The sequence below is a fragment of the Rhinolophus hipposideros genome (genome assembly GCF_964194185.1).
Source record: "Rhinolophus hipposideros genome assembly, chromosome: 13".
Taxonomy (NCBI): domain Eukaryota; kingdom Metazoa; phylum Chordata; class Mammalia; order Chiroptera; family Rhinolophidae; genus Rhinolophus; species Rhinolophus hipposideros.
Window position 1 is genome coordinate 6,839,890 of NC_138059.1, and position 20,046 is coordinate 6,859,935.

The 20,046-nt window shown below is 49.0% G+C and overlaps 1 protein-coding gene across 2 annotated transcripts in view; it reads left to right on the forward strand.

Annotated features, from left to right (window-relative positions):
* The window catches only part of KCNQ3 (potassium voltage-gated channel subfamily Q member 3), a 226,151-nt gene that overhangs the window by 185,877 nt on the left and 20,228 nt on the right, over positions 1 to 20,046 (forward strand). Inside the window, exons 4-9 of one of the 2 annotated variants that reach the window (XM_081070100.1) lie at positions 927 to 1,099; positions 4,098 to 4,253; positions 5,362 to 5,472; positions 6,947 to 7,042; positions 8,471 to 8,565; positions 13,797 to 13,823. In XM_081070100.1, coding sequence (XP_080926226.1) covers positions 927 to 1,099; positions 4,098 to 4,253; positions 5,362 to 5,472; positions 6,947 to 7,042; positions 8,471 to 8,565; positions 13,797 to 13,823 — 658 coding nt within the window. Of the gene's footprint in view, positions 1 to 926; positions 1,100 to 4,097; positions 4,254 to 5,361; positions 5,473 to 6,946; positions 7,043 to 8,470; positions 8,573 to 13,796; positions 13,824 to 20,046 lie in introns of both variants that reach the window. The other variant, XM_081070099.1, reaches the window with a different exon arrangement.

A 20,046-nucleotide genomic window follows, 5' to 3' on the forward strand; every position in this document is an offset into this window, starting at 1 on the left:
ATACATTTCCAGACTGGCTGTGGTAGGGGTAGGAGGCATGACACCATTGCACTTTGAGAATTACCTCCAGAGAACCATGTTATGCCCATTTTCTAGAGGTGGAAACTGAGGCTCACCGAGCTGAGTCATGTTCCAGTCACACAGATAATAAGCCGCATAGTCCATCCTAACACCCAGGTCTGGAAGAACCTAGCACCTGTGCGCAACTCCACCGTGTTGCCATGTCCTGACCCAGAAGTTGATGTGGAGAGGTATCACTGAGCCCCTCCATTCGGGGGCAGGCATTCTGATAGCAGAGCAGGTGGAAGCTCTCCTCAGTCCTATTAGTACAGCGTGGACCCACATGTTCCCATCTGAAGATCCTCCTAAAATCACAGTGACACGACAAAACCTGCCTTCAGTGAGAGATGCTTAGGAGACTTCGAGTGTCAAATCTCTAGGAATGGTTCAAGTTGCAGGATGATAAAATGTCAGGGTTGGAAGGGCCGTGCAAAAGAGTGTAGTCCAACACGCCCTCCTGTCTGGTGCTCCAGTTCCCCTCACGGCAGAATTCAGTCAGTCACCCTTCTGCTCGCATACCTCCAGTCATGGGGCACTCACTACCTCTCAACGTTTTTATTTGTTTCATCTTCTCTGACTGCTCTCCAAATATTTGAGTCCAGCCATTCTGTTCCTCCTCTCCATTCCAGCAGATTCCCCTTTAAGCAGAAAAAAATGTCCTTAGTGGCTACAAGGACACCTTATACCCCACGTTTCCTCCTCTGTCACAGGAGAATAAGCCTACTCACCGCGTGTGTGCGGCTGATGGCACGATTTAACACAACGGTGCTTGGCTCGTGCTTATGTGCTGGCAGATGGTACCTGCGATGTCTCCACTGCAGGTCCAGACAGCACTGGTCACCGGCCCTGTATGTTCTCTTCCCCAGACATCTTCGTGCTGATTGCCTCTGTGCCCGTGGTCGCCGTGGGCAACCAGGGCAACGTCCTGGCCACCTCCCTGCGGAGCCTGCGCTTCCTGCAGATTCTGCGCATGCTCCGGATGGACCGCAGGGGTGGCACCTGGAAACTCCTGGGCTCCGCCATCTGCGCCCACAGCAAAGTAGGTGCCATGGAGAAGCCACGAGACCATGTGGGCTTCTCACCACCTGTGCCCTTTGTCCCCTCCCATGTGGTGTCCCCAAAGGGTGGTCGTTCTGCCACCACTGATGACAGCAAGAGGAGCAGGGAGAGGGGCAGGGGCCTAAGCAGTGAGCAGAAATGGCTGCACCTGGGCTCACGTCTCAGCTCCACCCGATGCAAATGACCTGTCGCTCAACCCTGTTTGACCTTCCGTTGCCTCATTTTTAAAACGATTATAATACTGCCTACACCTCGGTTACTGAGAGAATAAAACGCGCTAATGCAAGGCAGCGTAGGGTGGGAGGCGAAGGTTCCGGAGTCACGCAGACCGTGTGGGTCCACACGTTACTGCTGTGACTTAGGAGACGTTCTGTAACCTCTCTGGGTCTTGGTTCCTGCGTTTATGAAATGAGAAGAAGAATGCACTCACCTCGTAGGAGAAAAGCACTTGGAATACACCCAAGTCATAGCGATTGTTCAATTATTGATGAGAGCCTAGAACGCGGACTGGCTCACCCCAGGGGTGGGGCACTGTCGTTTCCCCAGGACACTGACAAGGAAGCAGATATGGAAAGAGGAAGTAACCTTCCCAAGGTCACACAGTGGGACAAGACACAGGCAGTGTTCAGTGGTTTGCTGCGGGCCGTGGTGAAGCTCAGCGCTCCACGGGAGGGCAGAAGCTAGGACAGGTGGGACTCGGTCTGATCCCCTCCCATGGGCTTGAGCAGGGGTGGCACCTGAGCCAGGCAGGGTCCAGTGTATCTGGAGCCATGGTGCTACTCCCTGTTGTTAGCCCGAACCGTTGGTACCACTTCGTTTCGACATCCCTGACTCTGCTGAACCCTGGACAATGAAGGAGAACCTTGTGCCTCAGCTCAGGCAGGACAAACCCCTCGGAGGCTAGTGCAGGAGAAATCAGAGTGAAGGACCTCCAGGGTGGGTGTCGTTCAGGGGAGCCCAGGGATGAAGCGTGGGAGGGTGAGGATAGGCCCGGCTCTGCTCCCAGAACAAAGAAGCCCTGAGGTCTCTGTGACCTAACACAAAAATACTGCCATCTTCTCATTCACTAATGTGACCTGGGGGGCCCTTGTCTGTGTTGAAAATGAGTCTTGAGTCACCAAGGCAAAGGCAGAGGGGCCTGCAGCATCCTGCAGAATGGATTTAAGGAACAGTCAGGAAGTTGCTTCCATCGCTCCCCCACATTGGCTGGACCCCAAGTCCCCCAGCCCCAACCTGACAGCAGTGGGGCTCAGACATGTGCAGGAGCCCATGGATATCAGGGTGCAGCCACAGAGCTGCTGGCGAAAATTGGGTAAAGTCAGAATTACCTTGGATAGCCTTTTAAATGACTGCAGAGCCCAGAATTGGGACACATTTTAGCTCCTCGTTGGTGACCATTATATGCCTCTTCAGAATCCAACACAGCCCGTTTTCCTGTGTACACATGAACAGACGGCTGTTTCTTTCGTTAAACACCAGGTGAAGCTTCTGACTCGCATGTGAGGACCAGGGGTTAGGAGAAAACATAGGAAGGCTAGAACCACTCTCAACAAGGCAAGAGGCTGGTGCTCCGACAGCCACGGGGGAGGGACAAAGCCAATTCCCGGTTCCCTTCTCAAACCCCCTGCAGGGGAATGGCTGGCTGGATTACCTGCGCTGTTGAAGCTCACCTGTCCCACTCTGCTGTAGAGTGAGCTCACACAAATGCATTGTGCATATGAGGCTGTGGGGAAGCCAGACCTAGAAGCACATGAACATAATGAAGTGTTAGAGATTTAGAGAAGTCTGATTAGAAAAGAGCGGCGGCAGAAAGGAACGAGAGATGAACCGTATCTCTAGATGGGGGAGCAAACATCCAGGAAAGTTTCATAATGGAGGTGACATGTGTCTGAAGATGACTCGCTAAGGCTCTGGTTGGTCCCATGCGGAAGGGCAGTTCAGGCAGCAAGACGTTTGTCAGCAAAGGCGCAGAGGGAGGCAGGAGGCCACGTGTCAGCGAGACCCTGCTACCCTAAGACCAACTGACGGGCCAGACAGTCAGATAGATGACGTATATCCACGTGAACAACTCTGTTCTCTATGGTGACTCAGCAGGCCTGACAGGCCTCGTCTCCAGATCGTGGGCACCAATAACCTCGACTTCCTTCTTGCCCGGCATACCGTGCTAAACCCTGAAACTGGAAGAGAGGGAGATAAATAGAACCTGAGGGGTTGTGGTCAGGACATCTGAAACTTCAGCGATGCCGATCTTTGCCATATCTCGGCTCCATCCTTAGTATTCCTTCACATTTTCCTTCCAGTCATCTTTTTCTTACTTATTTACTTACATGTCCTAGTCTATGGAGTGGTAGTCTCCATGACACAATGGGTTTTACGCGTTATTTATGCTCGTTTTTAATATGGTTTAAATCAATACGTGACTAACATAAAAACGATCTATGAGCATTTCACCAGTTGTACATGTGGCACTTTCTGGAACTCTGTGGGTCAGTTCCTTCATTTTAAAAATGAGGAAACTGAGGCTGAGGAGGAGGGGTCATTTGCCCAGGGTCACACAGTCAGCCGGTGACAGGGCTGGAGCAGTGTCCACAGCTCTGTCCACTGCCCCACACTAGCTCGGTTTCCCAGTCGAGCTGAGCTTTACCCTTGCTCTGCCCAGTCCTGCACAGAACCAAGCCTCCTGAGTCCAGAGCCTTCCCTCAGAGGCGGCAGCCAGGTCCTCCTGCCTTCTCACCTTCCTGTGAAGCCTCTTGAGCTGTAATAGCAAGATCACCCTGACTTAGAAATCTTCCTCTCCTCCTAGACTCTTTCTGTTAGTGATGAAAATGACTGTTACAAACCCCATTTTACAGTGATGGGAGGTGAGGACCAGAGAAGGTGAGCAACTTGCCCATGGTCACACAGCTGGTAAACCTGAATTCCTGCCTCCCAATGAGCTTCCAATGACCACTTTCCTTGTCCATTCCTTGCTTTCCTAGGAGCTCATCACCGCCTGGTACATTGGGTTCCTGACGCTCATCCTTTCTTCATTTCTTGTCTACCTTGTTGAGAAAGACGTGCCGGAGGTAGACGCACAAGGAGGAGAGATGAAAGAGGAGTTTGAGACCTATGCAGATGCCCTTTGGTGGGGCCTGGTGAGTCACCACCTTGAAGACCCCCATCCCCATGGGGACTGACTGTTGTGACTGAGAGAGAAGGGGGCGGGTTATGGGCAGCCCAGCTGGGCAGCTGCTTTCTGCAGTCACAGGTGAGAGCTGAGCCTCTTCCATTTCCGAACCTGCCACTGGGAGAATCCCCCCGCAGAAGGTGCACTTGGAACAGGCTTTTCCATAGTGTTTATGAGAAATCAGGGCTCTGAATAGGCTGGTCCCGGGGGACCTTACCTCATTAGCTGTGTGCTGTTACCAGCCAAGCCATGCACATACAAGTAGACACAGTGGCAGAAGCACACAAGTGCACACAGACCTCAAATACACCTGCAAACACACATCTCACACCCACAGGACATGTGGTACTAAAATTAGCACTTATTGAAGGCTTACTTGGCTGCAAGGCATTGTTCTAAGCACTTCCCATTTGTTAACATATTTTAAATTCAAGTAACTCCTATTATTAGACCCTTTTTAAAAATGGGGAAACTGAGGCATGAAGCGGTTAAGTAACTAATTCAAGGAAGACTGCTGAGTTACTTAGTGGTTGACCTGGGACTAGAACTCAGGCTGTTGGGCTCCAGAGGCCACACTGTTAACTGCTCTGATATCCTGCCTTCCGTGTTCGTAAGTACATGTGTACTGATAACCTATACATGTAAACACACACAGGAATATACAACACACACCAGCCATTAGGCATGCACACGTATGCACACAATACATGTAAATGCAGGCATACATGTATTCGGAACCATGGCTGTATTTGGAAACATATATTCGGAAACATGGATCATGGATAGCACACATGCAAATACACACGAGTGTGCATACATGCACATACACATTTGCAATTATTGAAATATTTGCTGAGTGATCGACAATAAGTAGGAAATCCTTAACTCAGAAACAGGTGTGGTTTGCAGGCTCCTGTATACATTTCTTGCCTTGATGCCTTTCCTCCCATGGGAATCTTGTTCTAAGTGGGAGCAGCCCCCATGTTAGTACAAAGGCTCATAGGTGGAGCTCCGTGGACACATCCCCGATTCCCCTCTCCCTGGGAAGCCCCACATCTGAACTCTTCTCTCTTCAGATCACACTGGCCACCATTGGCTACGGAGACAAGACTCCCAAAACATGGGAAGGCCGTCTGATTGCAGCCACCTTTTCCTTAATCGGTGTCTCCTTTTTTGCCCTTCCAGCGGTAAGTACCTTCAATGTTTTCCACCGTGGGACATGCAGGACCCTCACTGCCTGGCCCCCGCCTCATTGTCCATCCTCCCATATCTTGAATTCCAGCCCTGTCAGTGCACTAGCCACCCCCTTAAGCATAGCATCCTGCCTCTCCACCATGGGCTGTGCCAGTCCCTTTGCCAGGAGTGATTCCTCCACATCTCCTCCTCCGAGACCCCGTTTCAGCACTGCCTTCTTTAGGCTGAGTTATCCCTCCCTCCTCTGCACATCTCTGACACCGTGCTGGGATTGCATGGTTCCATATCTACCTCCACGGGAGACTGTGAGCTCCTCAAGGACTGGAATGCTGTCTTTCACCCATGTATGTCTTAACACTTGGTAGATCCTTTGTGTATGTGAGTCCCTTCCCTTGCCCTGTCATTTCCTGGCTTGTGTAAAAAAAATGTATTTCCCTCAAGAGTGAGTCTTAATCCCTGATAGACAATAAGTACCCCAAAACCCAGTGCCCATAAGTGTACTGTTCACATAATAGATGGCACCTGTAGAACTTACTGTGGGCTGATCATCTCATTTCATCTTCATGACGATGTTAGAAGTTTGGTGCTGTATTTATCTCCATTTTCCAGATGAGAAAACTGAGGCTTCATTGGGTTAGTAAAGTTTTTCGCATCACCAGCTATTGCGTTGTGGACCCAGGAGTCCCAGGTCTGCTGGTTCTGTAGCCTGGCTCTTAATGGTGAAGCTTGGAAAGAACCGTCTGCTATAACAATCCACTTCTACCCACTTCACCTGCCGTCCTGAAGTTGGGGGTGTTCTTTTTCCATTGCACACCCTACCTTGTCTGTTTTCTACGCTGTTTGACCTTGGGCATGTGACCTTTCTAAAGCTCAGTTTCCTCTGTAACAGGTGAGGGGTTGTGGGAGTGCGACATGGTCTCTTAAGGTCTCTCTCAAGGTGAAAAGGGTATACGTCTACCCATTTAATCCACATGCAGGTCTGAACTGGAAATCAAAACAGATAACAATTCTGGGCAATTCCAGGTATGGTCCAAGTCTCAAATGCCAGTTCAAGCAGGTGATGTTTTTAAAATTCCGTTCTGTCCTACCCCTTACTGGGCAGTTCCTATAGTTTCCTTTTTCCTGACCCCCATTATGAGGTGTGCACTATTATCCCACTTCCATGTGGAAGAAACTGAGCTACAGCAGATACAAGTGTTGCCCAGGATATCACAGCTTGAAAGAGGCAGAGTCAGGAAGTGGCAGAGTAACAGAGTGGCCAAGCAGAGTGCCACCCAAGTGGCAGAGTCGGGACCTCCTGACCTCAGGGCTCCACTTAGCCCAGTAAGCCACTCCCTGGAAGAGAAGGGAGAGGTCCTTCCCCCCATCCGCCCTTTGCTCAGTGTTGTCACTGTGCTCCTGGGGGTGGGGTGGGGTGCTGGGAGAGCCTGGCTGGGGCTGACCTCGGAGCCTGACTTCTCCCTGCAGGGTATCCTGGGGTCCGGGCTGGCACTCAAGGTGCAGGAACAACACCGTCAGAAGCACTTTGAGAAAAGGAGGAAGCCGGCTGCTGAGCTCATTCAGGTCTGCCTGCCTGGGGATGAACTGCAACGGGCTAAGATCCCCACGTGTGTGTTTGTGAGTGTGAGTGTGAGAGTGTGAGTGTGAGAGTGTGAGTGTGTGTGAGAGTGTGAGTGTGTGAGTGTGTGTGTGTGTGAGTGTGAGTATCTGTGAGTGTGTGTGTGTGAGTGTGTGTATGTGTGAGTGTGTGAGTATGTGTGAGTGTGTGTGTGTGCATGCACACTCGCATGGTCATATTCATGAACTGGGACGGGAGCCAGGACCATGCTGCTTGTGGGTGGCTTGGGTATTTCTGTGGTCATCTGCATGGCCTGTCTCTGGGTACTGAAAGTGACAATCCTATCACTCTCCCATTCCGGTTCTAAGCCAGTCAAGAAATAGACACAGAACTCGGACAGGGACCGGCCCATCTGCTGTTTTTCTAATTGTGTTGGAGTGGAGAATGTGGGTCTGTACTAGGCTTCTCCTCCTGCCTCCCACCTCAGTCTTGGCTGAGGGGCCAAGGAGGATTTGACCTGGAATCTGGCCCCTTAGCCATTCGGCAACCAGGACATGTGGCCCCTCACATCTGCCACAGCTAGGGGCCCACTAGCCAAGGGAGGAAGAGATGTCTCTGTGTGCAGAACGCTGAAGGGTTTGCCCTTTGTCCTGCCCAGTAGACAGTCATACAGCAGTTGAGTGGCTGCCGAGGTTGCATCCCTCCCATCACCGCCCCCACCATGGGCTGGGGCTGGGGGCAGTAGTGAGAGGTGGTGAGACCGGCAGAGGTGTCCCCTCCTACACTTCGGAGGGACATCCTTCTTCATGGTTTTCTGGGCCTCTGGGAGCACAGAGATTAGGAAAGTAAAGCTCTCTGGCTATAGCTACGTGGGACTGAATGTCTGCGCGACCACCCACTTGTGAACGTGTTGCCACTTGTCGTGAGTGTCTCTGTGGGTCTGATACGGGGCGGTATGGAATGTTATCCTACATAGCGTAGCTTTTAGGACATTCCCAATCTCAGAGGCTGCCCCAAACCCCTAAATCCCAAGCCATCACACTATCCTAGCAGTTGTAGTATTTCAGAATCAAAACCTCATCTCCGGGCTATCTCTTGTGCCCAGAAGTGGCACAGAAAGGACGCTTGGCAAAGTCTCAGGGAACTTGCAGCAAAAGTCATCCTTGCCCCTCTCAGGGATTTTGTACGCAGCACCCTCTCTCCCTGCACTGCAATTCACCCCTCCCCATCGCCACCTACCCCACCCATTTCAGCTCTGACATGATGGGGTACGGAAGTTTTTTCTCTCAGAGGTGCTACAAAAAGCCAAGAATCCCGGCTTCAATGCACATTCAAACTCAGGAGTCAAGGGCTCAAACAGTGTTCTGACGGGATTGGGTGTGACAGTTTTGGGCAACGCCAGCTCATTCCTGCCCCTCTCCTCTCCCCGTCAGGCTGCCTGGAGGTACTATGCTACCAACCCCAGCAGGATGGACCTCGTGGCAACATGGAGGTTCTATGAATCAGTCGTCTCTTTTCCGTTCTTCAGGCAAGTGGTGACTTCAGGCAACTGGAGTGCTCGGGGCGTGAGTGACCGTCCCTTCTGTGGGTCTGTCCTGGTGCCTGTGGCCTTCATGGCTCTCTGAAGGTCATTCTTCAGGGCAGTGGGTCCCCCTCTGAGCTGCACATTAGAATCACCTGGGAGCTTTAAAAATCTCCAGGCCACACCCTGGGCTGATTAAATCAGAATCCCAGAGAGGGGGCCCAGACATCAGTATTTTTTAAAGTTCTCCAGGTGACCCCAGGGTACCACCAGGGGTTACCAGCTAGACAATGTAGAGTGGCTGATAAGGGACGGTCCCATCCATGTTTGAGCAAGATCAGTGGCCCAGGAAGTGGGGAGCCAGGGCAATGGGCCCCCCTAGCAATCCTGCATGCCCCAGACCACTTTGGATGCTAGAAACAGGCGGGCAGAGGAAGCAACAAGAAGAGTCCTCCAGGGCCCCTGTGTTGTTCTGTGTCCTCAGAGAAGGGAGATGAAATGAAAAGCCTCAGGAAAAACAAAACAAACAAACAAACCCTCTTTCCAGGACCAGCACCTATGAAAGGGAGAGAGAAATTAATATTTATTAGATGTCCAACATGTTCCAGGTATCCAAGTTCAGATTTGTTTTAATCCTCACAGGCACCCTACGAAATAAAGCAGAGGTTTCCAAAGGTCCAGGTGCATTAAAATCAGTGGGCGGTGTGCAGACGCAGGTGGCATTAGACTGGGAAAAGCCACTTACACAGACACCCGGTGTACATCTAACACAGCGACCACGGTGTGCCCGGGGTACACGCCGCCATCAGCTGTCTCCTCTCACAGACTGGAGGACTGGGGCTCAGAACTGGGGACATCTTGGCCAATGTCCGCCCCATCCACAGGCCGCCAGGCCCTCTGTCTTTCCACTCCCGGGGCTGCTGGAACAGGCTGCTCCTCTCCAGCTTTTCCATACTGCCGTCCTGAGCTCAGATTTGTAAGCGTGTGCATAGAATGCAGGACTGCGGAAATTCCTGAGTTGGGAGGAAAGCAGAGGGACCCTCCGCATCACGCCTGCAGCTGGGGGCTGCTCCGAAGTGTGTGTCTGCCATGTGTCTTTGGTTTCATGGACTGGAGCAGGACCCAGTACTAGACAGACGGCTCCCTCTGTCTCCACTGCATCCCCCACATGTTAATTATGGGACCTGAGACCGGTCTCTGAATGTGGCCTCAATTACCCCAATATCCCCATCAACAGATTGTAGTAAAGACTGAAGGAAATCCAAGAGATCTGGGTTCTACTAGCTCATTTTCCTGCGTAAAGCCCACCCATCAGTGATCATGGTAAACAATAACATCCAAACGCTGACCATGACCCACCCGGCCTGAAAGCCCAGGCCCACGCTCACTGCTCCCACCTCCCGCCTGCCGTGCTGTCACTCTCCAGAGGTTCTGGGGGCGTGCGCCTCTTTCTATTCAGGGCACTCGGTCCACTAATATTTTTGAGCCCCTTGTCTGTGCTAAGCGCTGGGCCAGACCATGGGAGGTCGCAGGTGACTTGTGAAGGAATGTCACCTGGGTCCTGAAGGCAAAGGGAAGCCATGTGACCACAGAACGACATGTTCAGATCTGTGTTTCAGGAAGGTGACAGGAAGGCGTGTGGAAGGTGGCCTGGACAGACTCAAGGTTCTAGGCAAGGAGACTAGCTAGCAGATGATTGCAGGATTCAGGATAAGAGGTCATGGGGTCTTGGACCAAGCTAAGATCAGTGAGAAGCGGGAGGAGAGAGAGGAACTGAAAGGGGGTAAGCAAAGAGGGAGAACAACTTAGGGAGAGAGGACTTGTGAAGAGTTGAGATGAGAAGAAGCCAGGCTTCAGTAAATGATAACGTGTGGTTTACTGCTTGTGTCTTACTCGTCATTAGACTCAAATGCTCAGAAGATGACCACTATGGTTCTGATGGATTGTAAAATTCTGTTGTTGCTATAACCGTTTTGGGTTTTGGATGGAATCAGTCTTCGTTTGGGTAGCAAGTGACTTCCCCTTCAAGAGAACAGAATGGCAAGGGTCTTCTTAGAATGGGCAGGTGGCTTCCCCTTAAGAGAACAGTGACCTCAAACTCAGGAACAAGAATGTGCAGCGACATTGAATGCAGAACCAAGATGATTTCCGTTTGCTATGCATTCCAAGGTCTTGGCAATGGGCCCATTCTGTGGGGTTGATTTATTATAAACAAGCTATTGTCCTAGCTGTCAGAGCTTTTGAAGGAATGCATTTTGCTCCAGACCGCTGCTGGGACTTGACAATGGCTTTGAAACTTAAGAGAGAACATTTCTTTCTGGCTTACTTCTTTTCAAGGGCAAACGTGGAAAGTCACTAGAGAAATGCACTTAGCAAACATTCTGAAACAGGGCAGGCCCTTGGAAAAAGAAAGTCCCTAAATTCCAGCCCCCTCCATATGTTTCATAGCAAAGAAATGGTTGATAATACACTGACTTGGCCTCACCTGCCTCCTGAGTGTTTTTGTTTTTCATTTATGCTTAGAAAAATAACTTTATTGAGATATGTTCCACATACCCTAAGAGGATTTCACATGCCATAAAATTCATTTTTTTTAAAGTAGACAATTCAGTGGTGTTTCTAGTTACGTTCCCATATACATATAGCAGTTATTCTCGGCTTCTTTCCTCCAGCCCGTGCAACCGCTAATCTATTTTCTGTCTCTATTCTGCCTATTCTGGACATTTCATATAAAAACGAAATCACATAATATGTGGCCTTTTATATATGGTTTCTTTCCCTTAGCATAATGTTTTCACGTTTCACCCATGTTGCCATTGATGGAGGACTATTTTTCCTGTGAGTCCCCAAATGATGTAAATGATGTTGGATCTGCCGGCAGTTTCTGGGTGTGGGCCGGGATCCTGTCTCGTGAAGCTGAAGGATGGGAACACGGACGCAGGAGAGGCAGGGTTTTAAAAAGAGGATATTCATTGAAAGCAAAGAGTCAGAGCTCCCGAGCGGGAGGGGGTCCCGAATGGGGGTGCCCCCTGACTGAGGCAAAAGCTCTTACTTTTATACCTTCCCTTGCCTGCTTGGGGAAGGGGAGTTGTTTGAAGAAGGGAACTTGTTTGAAGAAGGGAACTGGGTCTACCAGGTTTGTTCTGCTTGCCCATCCTGGAGGAATTAGCAAAGTAACCCACTATTCTCTATCAGATCTGCTCCGTTGGTCAGGCCAAAAGGAATTTTATGATTCACCTTGTTACATTTTGTCCTGGAGAGATTTCAAAACCTAGAGTTTTAGGATATGGCTGTCTTTGTTTATTCCACCAGGGACCTCCCTGTCTACCGAGGGACATGCTAACCACCCTGTCTCATCATGTGTATCTTTATCCCTTTTTTATGGCTGACATATTCTGTCTTCTATGCCCCATTTTGTTTATCTATTTATCAGCTATTGATGGACACTCGGGTTGTTTCACTTTTTGGCTGTTGTGCTGCCATGAGCATTTGGGTTTATGTTGTATAGACATACGTTTTCAGTCCTCATGGGTATATACCTAGGAGTCGAGTTGGCAACTCTGTGTTTCACTTTTTGAGAACCTTCCAGATTGTTTTCCATGGTGGCGGCACCATTTTACATTCCTCCCGAAGATTTTGAAGAATGAAGTTGTATAACCCACTCCTAGGAGTGGTGCCCTATCGAAGCTTCCAGCTCAGGGCCGTCCTTTGTCAGTTTGCAAGTATCTATGTGTTTGGGCCAAGCAGTGGTGGGTGACGGTGTTCCCTGTTTATTTTTCCTTTCTTAGGACTTAAATTGATCAATTTGTTTTTGAATTGTAAAGAACTCAGTTTCAAGTCCAAAGTCAATTTTGTATGAGAAGAAACGGAGGTCCCCAGGAGTTCAGAAACTTGCTCAAGACCACATATCACATTGGGCAAAGCGGAGACCCAAACCCAGCTCTTTTGATTTGCTGGCCAGTGTAGACTGTGTCATCTTGGTGCAATGACGTGGCAGGAGTCTGAGGAGGTGCCTGCAGATACAGGGGATGATCGATGGATCATTCCTCTATGCAAGCAGAGACAAGGGCAGATGTTAGAAACCAGATGTTACTTTCTGTCAACAGAAGGACATGCACTCCGATTGGTGGTGGTAGAATGGGGTACAGTTGTGCTGTCCAACAGTAACCACTGGCCACCCGGGGCTACTGACCATCTGACTGTTACTAGCGCAACTGAGGAACTGAAGTTTTAATTGTATTTAATTTTAATCTTGGTAGCCATATGGGACTCGTGGTTACCATATTGGACAGTGAAGCTCTGGAATCATTCGCTGTTGGAACTAAAATGGAGATGGGAAGACTTGGGCCCAAGAAGTAGAAGTTACGTGACCGAAATGTCCCAGTTAATTCCTTGTGTAACCAGGTCTCGTTCCTTGTATGACCAGGGTCAGAATTATTGAGTGCTTACAAATGGGGACCACAGGCAGTTATCTTACCCTATGGGCAAGCAGCTTTGGATCTGCTTTCATACATGCTGTTTCATTTCATCTTTAGAATGTCCTGGAAGACACGTAGAATGGATGACTACATTTTTCAAACCCCGATTGTATAGTGTGGGCTCAGAAGCTAGGTCGCTCCTGGATATGAATCCTGACCATGCTGCTTCCTAGCTGTGAGAACTTGAGCAATGTCCCTAACCTCTCTGTGCCTTAGTTTTCTCATCAGGAAAATGGGGATGACAATACTTACTTCATAGGGTCGTTGTGAGGATTAAATGAGTTGATCCACAAAAACTACTTAAAATAGTATCTGCCCTTTAATCATTGCTCAGTAATATTTGCGATGATGATGATGGTGGTGGTCGGGACAGGGTTACGGGGTATGTGGTTGCTAAATTGTGGAATTCCTGTTCTCTGGTCTGTCCCTACTGCTAAATAAATCCCCTGAGCCCACGCGAGGTCTGGGGCAGAGTATGCGTTCGGCAACCATTTTCTGCATGAGTAAATGAATGAATGGCTGCAGAGAGCCTTGAGAGCTCAGAGGTGAACCATCGCCCCAGTGGAGGCCTGGGGTCGGGCTGAAGTAACCCAGATCTCATTCAGTGGTTCCCCTCCATACTCACCATCTTGTCCTAGAGTTCCACTCTGCTCCTTTATCTTCATCAAAGGGAAGTTTGGGGGCCAATGTTGGGGAGAGGGGAAGCTGTTCCATATAATTTATACTTTGTTCACTTTTTTCTCCCTCATCTCCTTATAGGAAAGAGCAGCTGGAGGCAGCAGCCAGGTATGTTTCTGATTATGAATTCCCTTCCTTTCACCACTGTGTGGCACTTGAGGACAGGGGCCTTTGGGAAGCTGGGCAAACCTTCCTGAATGGGAGCCATGATGTCCCATCCCCTACGTAGTGTTACCTTGAAGAAACAGTTACACACAGCGCCAGTTAGCTCCTGTGCAGAAACACATACAGCCTTTCTGCCTCTCTTGTGCATGTTTTCAAATGGACCTAGCGTTCCTTCCTGGACCCAGTTCGGACGGTAGGGGGTGTTTGGGGAGATTGCAGAGAAGGGCTGGACAATTCACAAGGACAGTGTCAGTTGCTACAGAACCTGCAGCAGCTCATAGCTCACAGAGGCAGAGTGGAAAGACACCTCAGAGATTCTTTCCCAGGTACTTTTACAGACACCAAGTCCCCTTCCCAAGAGTGCAGGCTCATCCCAAGTTACAGAGCCCATGAGTTCCAGGGGTTACAAGATCCAGGTCTCAGGACTCCAAATGGGGTGCTCTCTCCTTTTCTCCTCTCATGACCAACAGGGTGTGTACTCATGCAGATGCTGATACTGTAAGTGAGGTACTAAATCCACCTGTAGAGCATTTTCTATACAGACATGAACAGTATTCAGCCAAGTTGGAACCTACAAGCAAATTACTATTATGTGTTGGATTAGGCACTTCCGGTTTAATTAGGGCCCAGGTGGATGCATTTTAAGGCTAACTGAAATAGTGAGTGTATGGATGGGTGGATGGATAAACTCTTTATGACAAACAAACAAACAAAACTCTTTATGACAAATGTCATCAACCCAACTTAAACTACCTTGGACTGGGAGGAAAATACCATGTCCCAATAGTCACCCATCGGAGCAAATGGGAACCCCGGGGTAATAAGGAATAGGACCTTCTAGGATTTCTCTCTTCTTCTCTTGTCTCTGCTTCTCTTTCCTCCCTTTCTCTCTCTCACTCTCTCTCCTGACTTTCTCCATTCTGATGAAGTGTGGATGGAAGCAGCCCCAGGATCATAGGTTTTTTCTTCTGTCTTCTGTCCACCTATCCTTCACCCAACTCCAGTCTGAAAACTCCCAGGGAAGCACTTAGATTGGCCCCGTTTGGGTCACATCTTGGACAGTCTCCATGGCTCCGAGAGTAAGAGGCTACTGCCAGCCCAACTCTGGGTCCTGCGTCCACCTGTCAGCGTGAGTCGGGTCAGGACACTATGATTGGCAGCCCCCATTCCAGTCACCTGGGTGACGTTGGAGGAATCAGCTCTCCAACAGAATTGGGTCCTTTTTTCCCAAAGAAACACAGAGTGGATAAAAAACAGAGTTGCCCATGACAAACATAAACTCTACCCATACATTTTCAAATCCCTAAAAATAATGTCGCATTACAGAACATCAACACACCATGCCGAGCCTCGTTTGTTCTACCGATTAATCAGAAGAGATTGGCATTTTGTGTTAGGGTCATCATTCTGCATGTCAGTTATAGCTACTCAGTGGACATGCAGCAGTGCTGATAATTAGGGGCATTTGTGTGGTAGAAGCGAGCGTTTTTTTAATTTTCAAGCCAGGTTGCTGTTGACAATAACTGCTCGCTTGAGCTCAGTTGTCCACTTTATATTTTCAAACAATTCAATCTGAACAGCCACCCTTGGGACTCGTCTCCTCTTTGGAGAGGAAAGAAATTGGTTCCAGGCATCTTCTTTCTCTCCTGTCTTGTATTTTGTCCTTCTCGTTACAGAGCTGTCAAATTTAGTAGACAGTCATTCTTTGTATCAAAGAATTCAGGTATAATAACAATAATGTATAAAGAATGCTTACTGTTTGCCAGGTATAGTTCTAAGCACATCTAGCCCAGATCGCTGCCCTACGAAGTCAAAATTATTTTTAATCCCCATTTTACAGATGAGAAAACTGAGGTTCAAAGAGGCAAGTAACTTGCACAAAGTCCTACAGCTAAGAAAGTAGCAAGAATAGGACTTGGATCCAATGGCTTCGAGCTCCATAGTTCATGGTCCTGACCACTATGCTGGTCCTCATGGTTGCTGGGAACAGTTACTGATCAGTTGTTTTGTTTTCCTCTACGCTTTCTTAGCTCACATAGCTGGAGTCCCTGCCGTGAGAGGGGGGTGGTAGAGACAGGGAAGTGAAGGAGCATTGGTCAGACGCTGTAATTTACACTCTGCCTTCTCCCTGTGACATCAGCCACATGAAATCCACCTCACAGGGCGATGGATGATGCTGGCAGTAAATCTCCTTCCATGCCATAAAATCAATGACTGTTAATGGCATGCAGGAATTGAAAGCTCAATTAAGCCAATCCCCTAATTTTACTGATGAGAAAATTGTTACCCAGAGCAAAATAAGAGCCTTGGACACAATGCCATTGTTGCTCATATTTTCTCCTGCCATCTAGACCCTGCAAGACTTGGCGCCAGGCTGCAGAGTAACTGAGATGCAGAGATGAGATTTGGACCAATTTTGTTTAACCTCAGGATGATCCCCGACATGTCCTAAGGGCTTAGTTTCAATTTTCCTTTTGGAATCTGGGGGAGTGCTAACGCATAGCACCACTTTCCCGCTGATTTTTGAACTAATTGACAAGGGACAGAGGGGTTTCAGCGAAGGATCCAAATATAGGCTGCATTTGGTGGGGAAAGCAGAATTGACTCTGGAGGCAACAGTGAGCTTCATAGCTCTTCTCACTAAGTTCACCTTGGGACCAGCACAGGGACAGAGCACACACTATCCCAGCCAGCCACACGGGGTCATGACTTGTCTGACCCCAGGGGACACTGATAGCCAGAGAGAAACCATGTGTGACGTTGCCTACATAATTGGCTTTTAATATGGAGCCCCCCCCCAACCAAGAAAATGAGCTAATAGCTATTGCACACGTACCATAGGCCAGTCAGACAATTCACCTCCTCGCTTGGGGAGAAGCCAGTAAGGGCTAGAGGTTTCTTCTTAATGCTCCTAAGAGGGTGGAAGTTCCGTTTTTATGACTTTGCAAAACTGTGAAAAAGACTATTTCTCCTCCCCTTCGTGTAGCCTCTTCTCTAGCTAGGAGCACATCATTCCTTAGCAAACAGAATGCATTGCAGACTCTGACCTGTTTCCATCACCCATTCATCCACCTATTGGGTTTCCTCCCTTCCAACTTCTCTATGATGTCACAGCCCCGTTGACAGGTCCTCCCCACTAACCCCATCTCATTCTGTGTCTGGATGGGGGCGGCGGGGGGGCGGGGAGGAGGCAGGAGTTGGATTCCAAAGTACCAGCCCGGGGGTCTCTCTTTGGACTTTGTTCCTAGGAGTACTTCCATGAGCTTTTAATGTGCAAAAGTGGACCTGGAGCTGAGAGTAGGGACAAAAAGAGACTTTAACAGAACTGGGAGTGAGAAAAGTTTAGATTGGGGCAGGAAAGGACTCCACCCTTGGAGAGAGTGCATAAGAAAGAACCCAGCAAGATGGCGTAGCCACTGAGAAATCCCAAGGGTGGGGAGATCTAAATTTATTTTTCTTAATTTAGTTTTTAAATTGTGGAGGGTGCAGAGAACATTTACATCTTCTGCCTGGAGCGTTCTCACTCCTTTTCTTTGAATTCTGACTTCTTCTCACTCTCCGGGCCTCACCGTCCACATCTGGGCTCTTGGAATGGGCTGCCTCATCGGTCATCCCATCCACCCGAGGGGCCTTCCCTGGCCACACTGCCTACGCTGACCTGTTAGTCTCCATTACTGCACTTCCTTTGTTTTCTGCTCAGACAGCTAGAGTGACATGCATCTGTGTGCTTACAATGTGCCTTTTGGACTTTGCCGCAGCCTCCGTGGAGGCTGAAAATCACGTCTGTTTAGTCACCGCTGTGCCCGTATACTCAGCAAGTGTCCAGGAGCCCAGCATGTATACGGTGTTGAACACATTCTTATTTAATACGTAGATAATATTAGCTCTATTTTACAGGTGAGAACACGGAACCAGAAAGCGTTAATGACTGACTTACCCACGTTGAAATATTAACTACAAAGTAGGGATGGGCACCCAGTTCTCTCACTCCAAAGCCCACACTCTTCCCACTGTACAGCACCCCCTTGGCTGAGGTCGGGTGCATTTTAGTAATCAGAAGATCACATAGGGTACCCCTTCCTTTTTTTCACTCAATATCATAATAGCTTTCAGTGCTTACTGGGTGCCAGGCACTGTGTTAGATGCCGGATAATTGAACACAGCCCAATTTCTGGACCAACAGATTACGTTTTAGTTTTTCAATCTCAGCTCTCTTGTCACTTGGGGTAGCGTAATTCTTTGTTGTGAGGAGCTGCCCTGTATGCATTGTAGGATGTTTATCAGCATCCTGGCCTCCACCCACTGGACGCCATTAGCACTCCCCAAGTTATGTCAATCAACGGTGATTCCAGACGTTGCCAGATGTCCCCTGGGGTAGGGGTCAGAAGGATTCCCGGCTAGTGAGAGAGTCCCGATTAAGTCAAATGTTCTGTTATGGTGGCTAAGTGCCATGGTTGAGAAAAGCCTAAACAAAGCACAGTGAACAGATACCTAATTGGACCCAGAGTGGAAGTGAGGCTCGGGGCTCATGCTTGGACCAAGTTTCAGACAATTAAGTCAGAGTCATTTAGATAAAAAAAGGGATGCAGGTTTTCCCAGGTGCAGGCCCGAGTATGTGCAAAGGCTGGTGAGTGTGAATGTTGGGGAATTGCACGGAGGTTAATATGGCTGGAGTTTCTTGAGGCAGAAGCCCAGGGCCAGGTCTGCTTCTGCCAGGAAAAATCAACCTTGGTTTTACTTTCCCGTCCCCAGTCCATCTGTTTCTAGTTTTTCCAATTCATGTTTGGAAATGATCTGCACTTAAAAACATTCAGGGACCCCAGCTTTCCAAGGAAGTCTGGTATCAGCTGCAAGTAGGGTTTATCTTGTTAGACCTACAACACCCTCCAAGCACAAGGCCTGAATTACGCACTAGAAATCCATACAGAGAACAGCAGAGATGGGTTTCAGGTTTCAGGGGTGCACTTGGCCTTGCGTTTGATTATCCTTTGGGGTCTTGGCTTTCAGGCAATACAATTAAGAAATAAGCTGATCACCCACTCTACTGGAGGAAGCATTCCATAAGCCTCTTAGGTGCAATGGCTGTGAGGAATTCAGAGCTGAGGCTTCTGACTTGCGCCCAGCCCATGTAGTTCCTAATGCTGGCAGAATCCATCTCTTAGAAACCATCCTCTGTGACCAAAGGCGTATTACGGGAACATAGCCAAAGCCATGCAGACTGTTAGCGGTTGAAACGCACCATTTACATGCCAAACAAGCAAAGCCTAAATCCAGCACACAGAGAACCCTGAGAGTCCTCTCATTATCTTTCTAATAGTCAGCAGTTACGCTGAGATTTCAAGTCAGGACAAAGGGGCTGCCATTACTTTTGCTTAGTTGATCTGGAATTGAGCTTCCTGTCTGCTAATCTCCTGCCAAGGTCAAGTTCAGGCACAATGGGGAGTGTTCGAGACTAGCATTCAGAAGTACTGTAAAATAATATAATATTGAATGTCAACCGTAACTGAAAAAGAATTTAATTATACTGTAAAATAACACACAAATCCCAAGAACTCATTTCAGTTCATTTGAAAAAAAAGTTTCCTGTGGCCCAGGGAATTTTATCCATGCTTTTCGCACGTCATTAGCTTTCTAGTGCTTCTGTGGGAAGAGGCTCATTTACCGAGGTAATGATGACAGTCAGCATTTATCGAAGGCTTCTCTCTCACAGATAGCGGCCGTGCATTCCTCCATTGAACCCTTGAACAAGCATGTGTCACGAGGGCTGGTTGTCATCACTGTGGGAGAGAGGAAGCTGTCATCACTGTGCCAGAGAGAATGAGTCCCCTGTCCTAGGGCACATCCTTCTCAGGACGTTTCCAGCCAGGCTGGGTTTGCCCCCAAATCCATGACTTTTGCCGCTACCATGAACAGGGGAGGTGTTCATGAGCAGCGTGTGTGCTAGGCTCAAAGACAAGCAGGCAGAGTATTTGCTTTGCTAGGAGAGGAGTGCACAATCCAGTGGGGTGGGAAGGCATGGAAACTCGTGGATTCCAGATGGAGGACTGGACATGCAGGAGACGTGGGGATGGGCAGGGGGTTTGGTGTGGAGAGAAGGACAGATCCACAAGACAGGCTAAGACGAAGGGGCCTGAGAAGTCTGGCCTAAAGTCCCCCTTTTATGTAG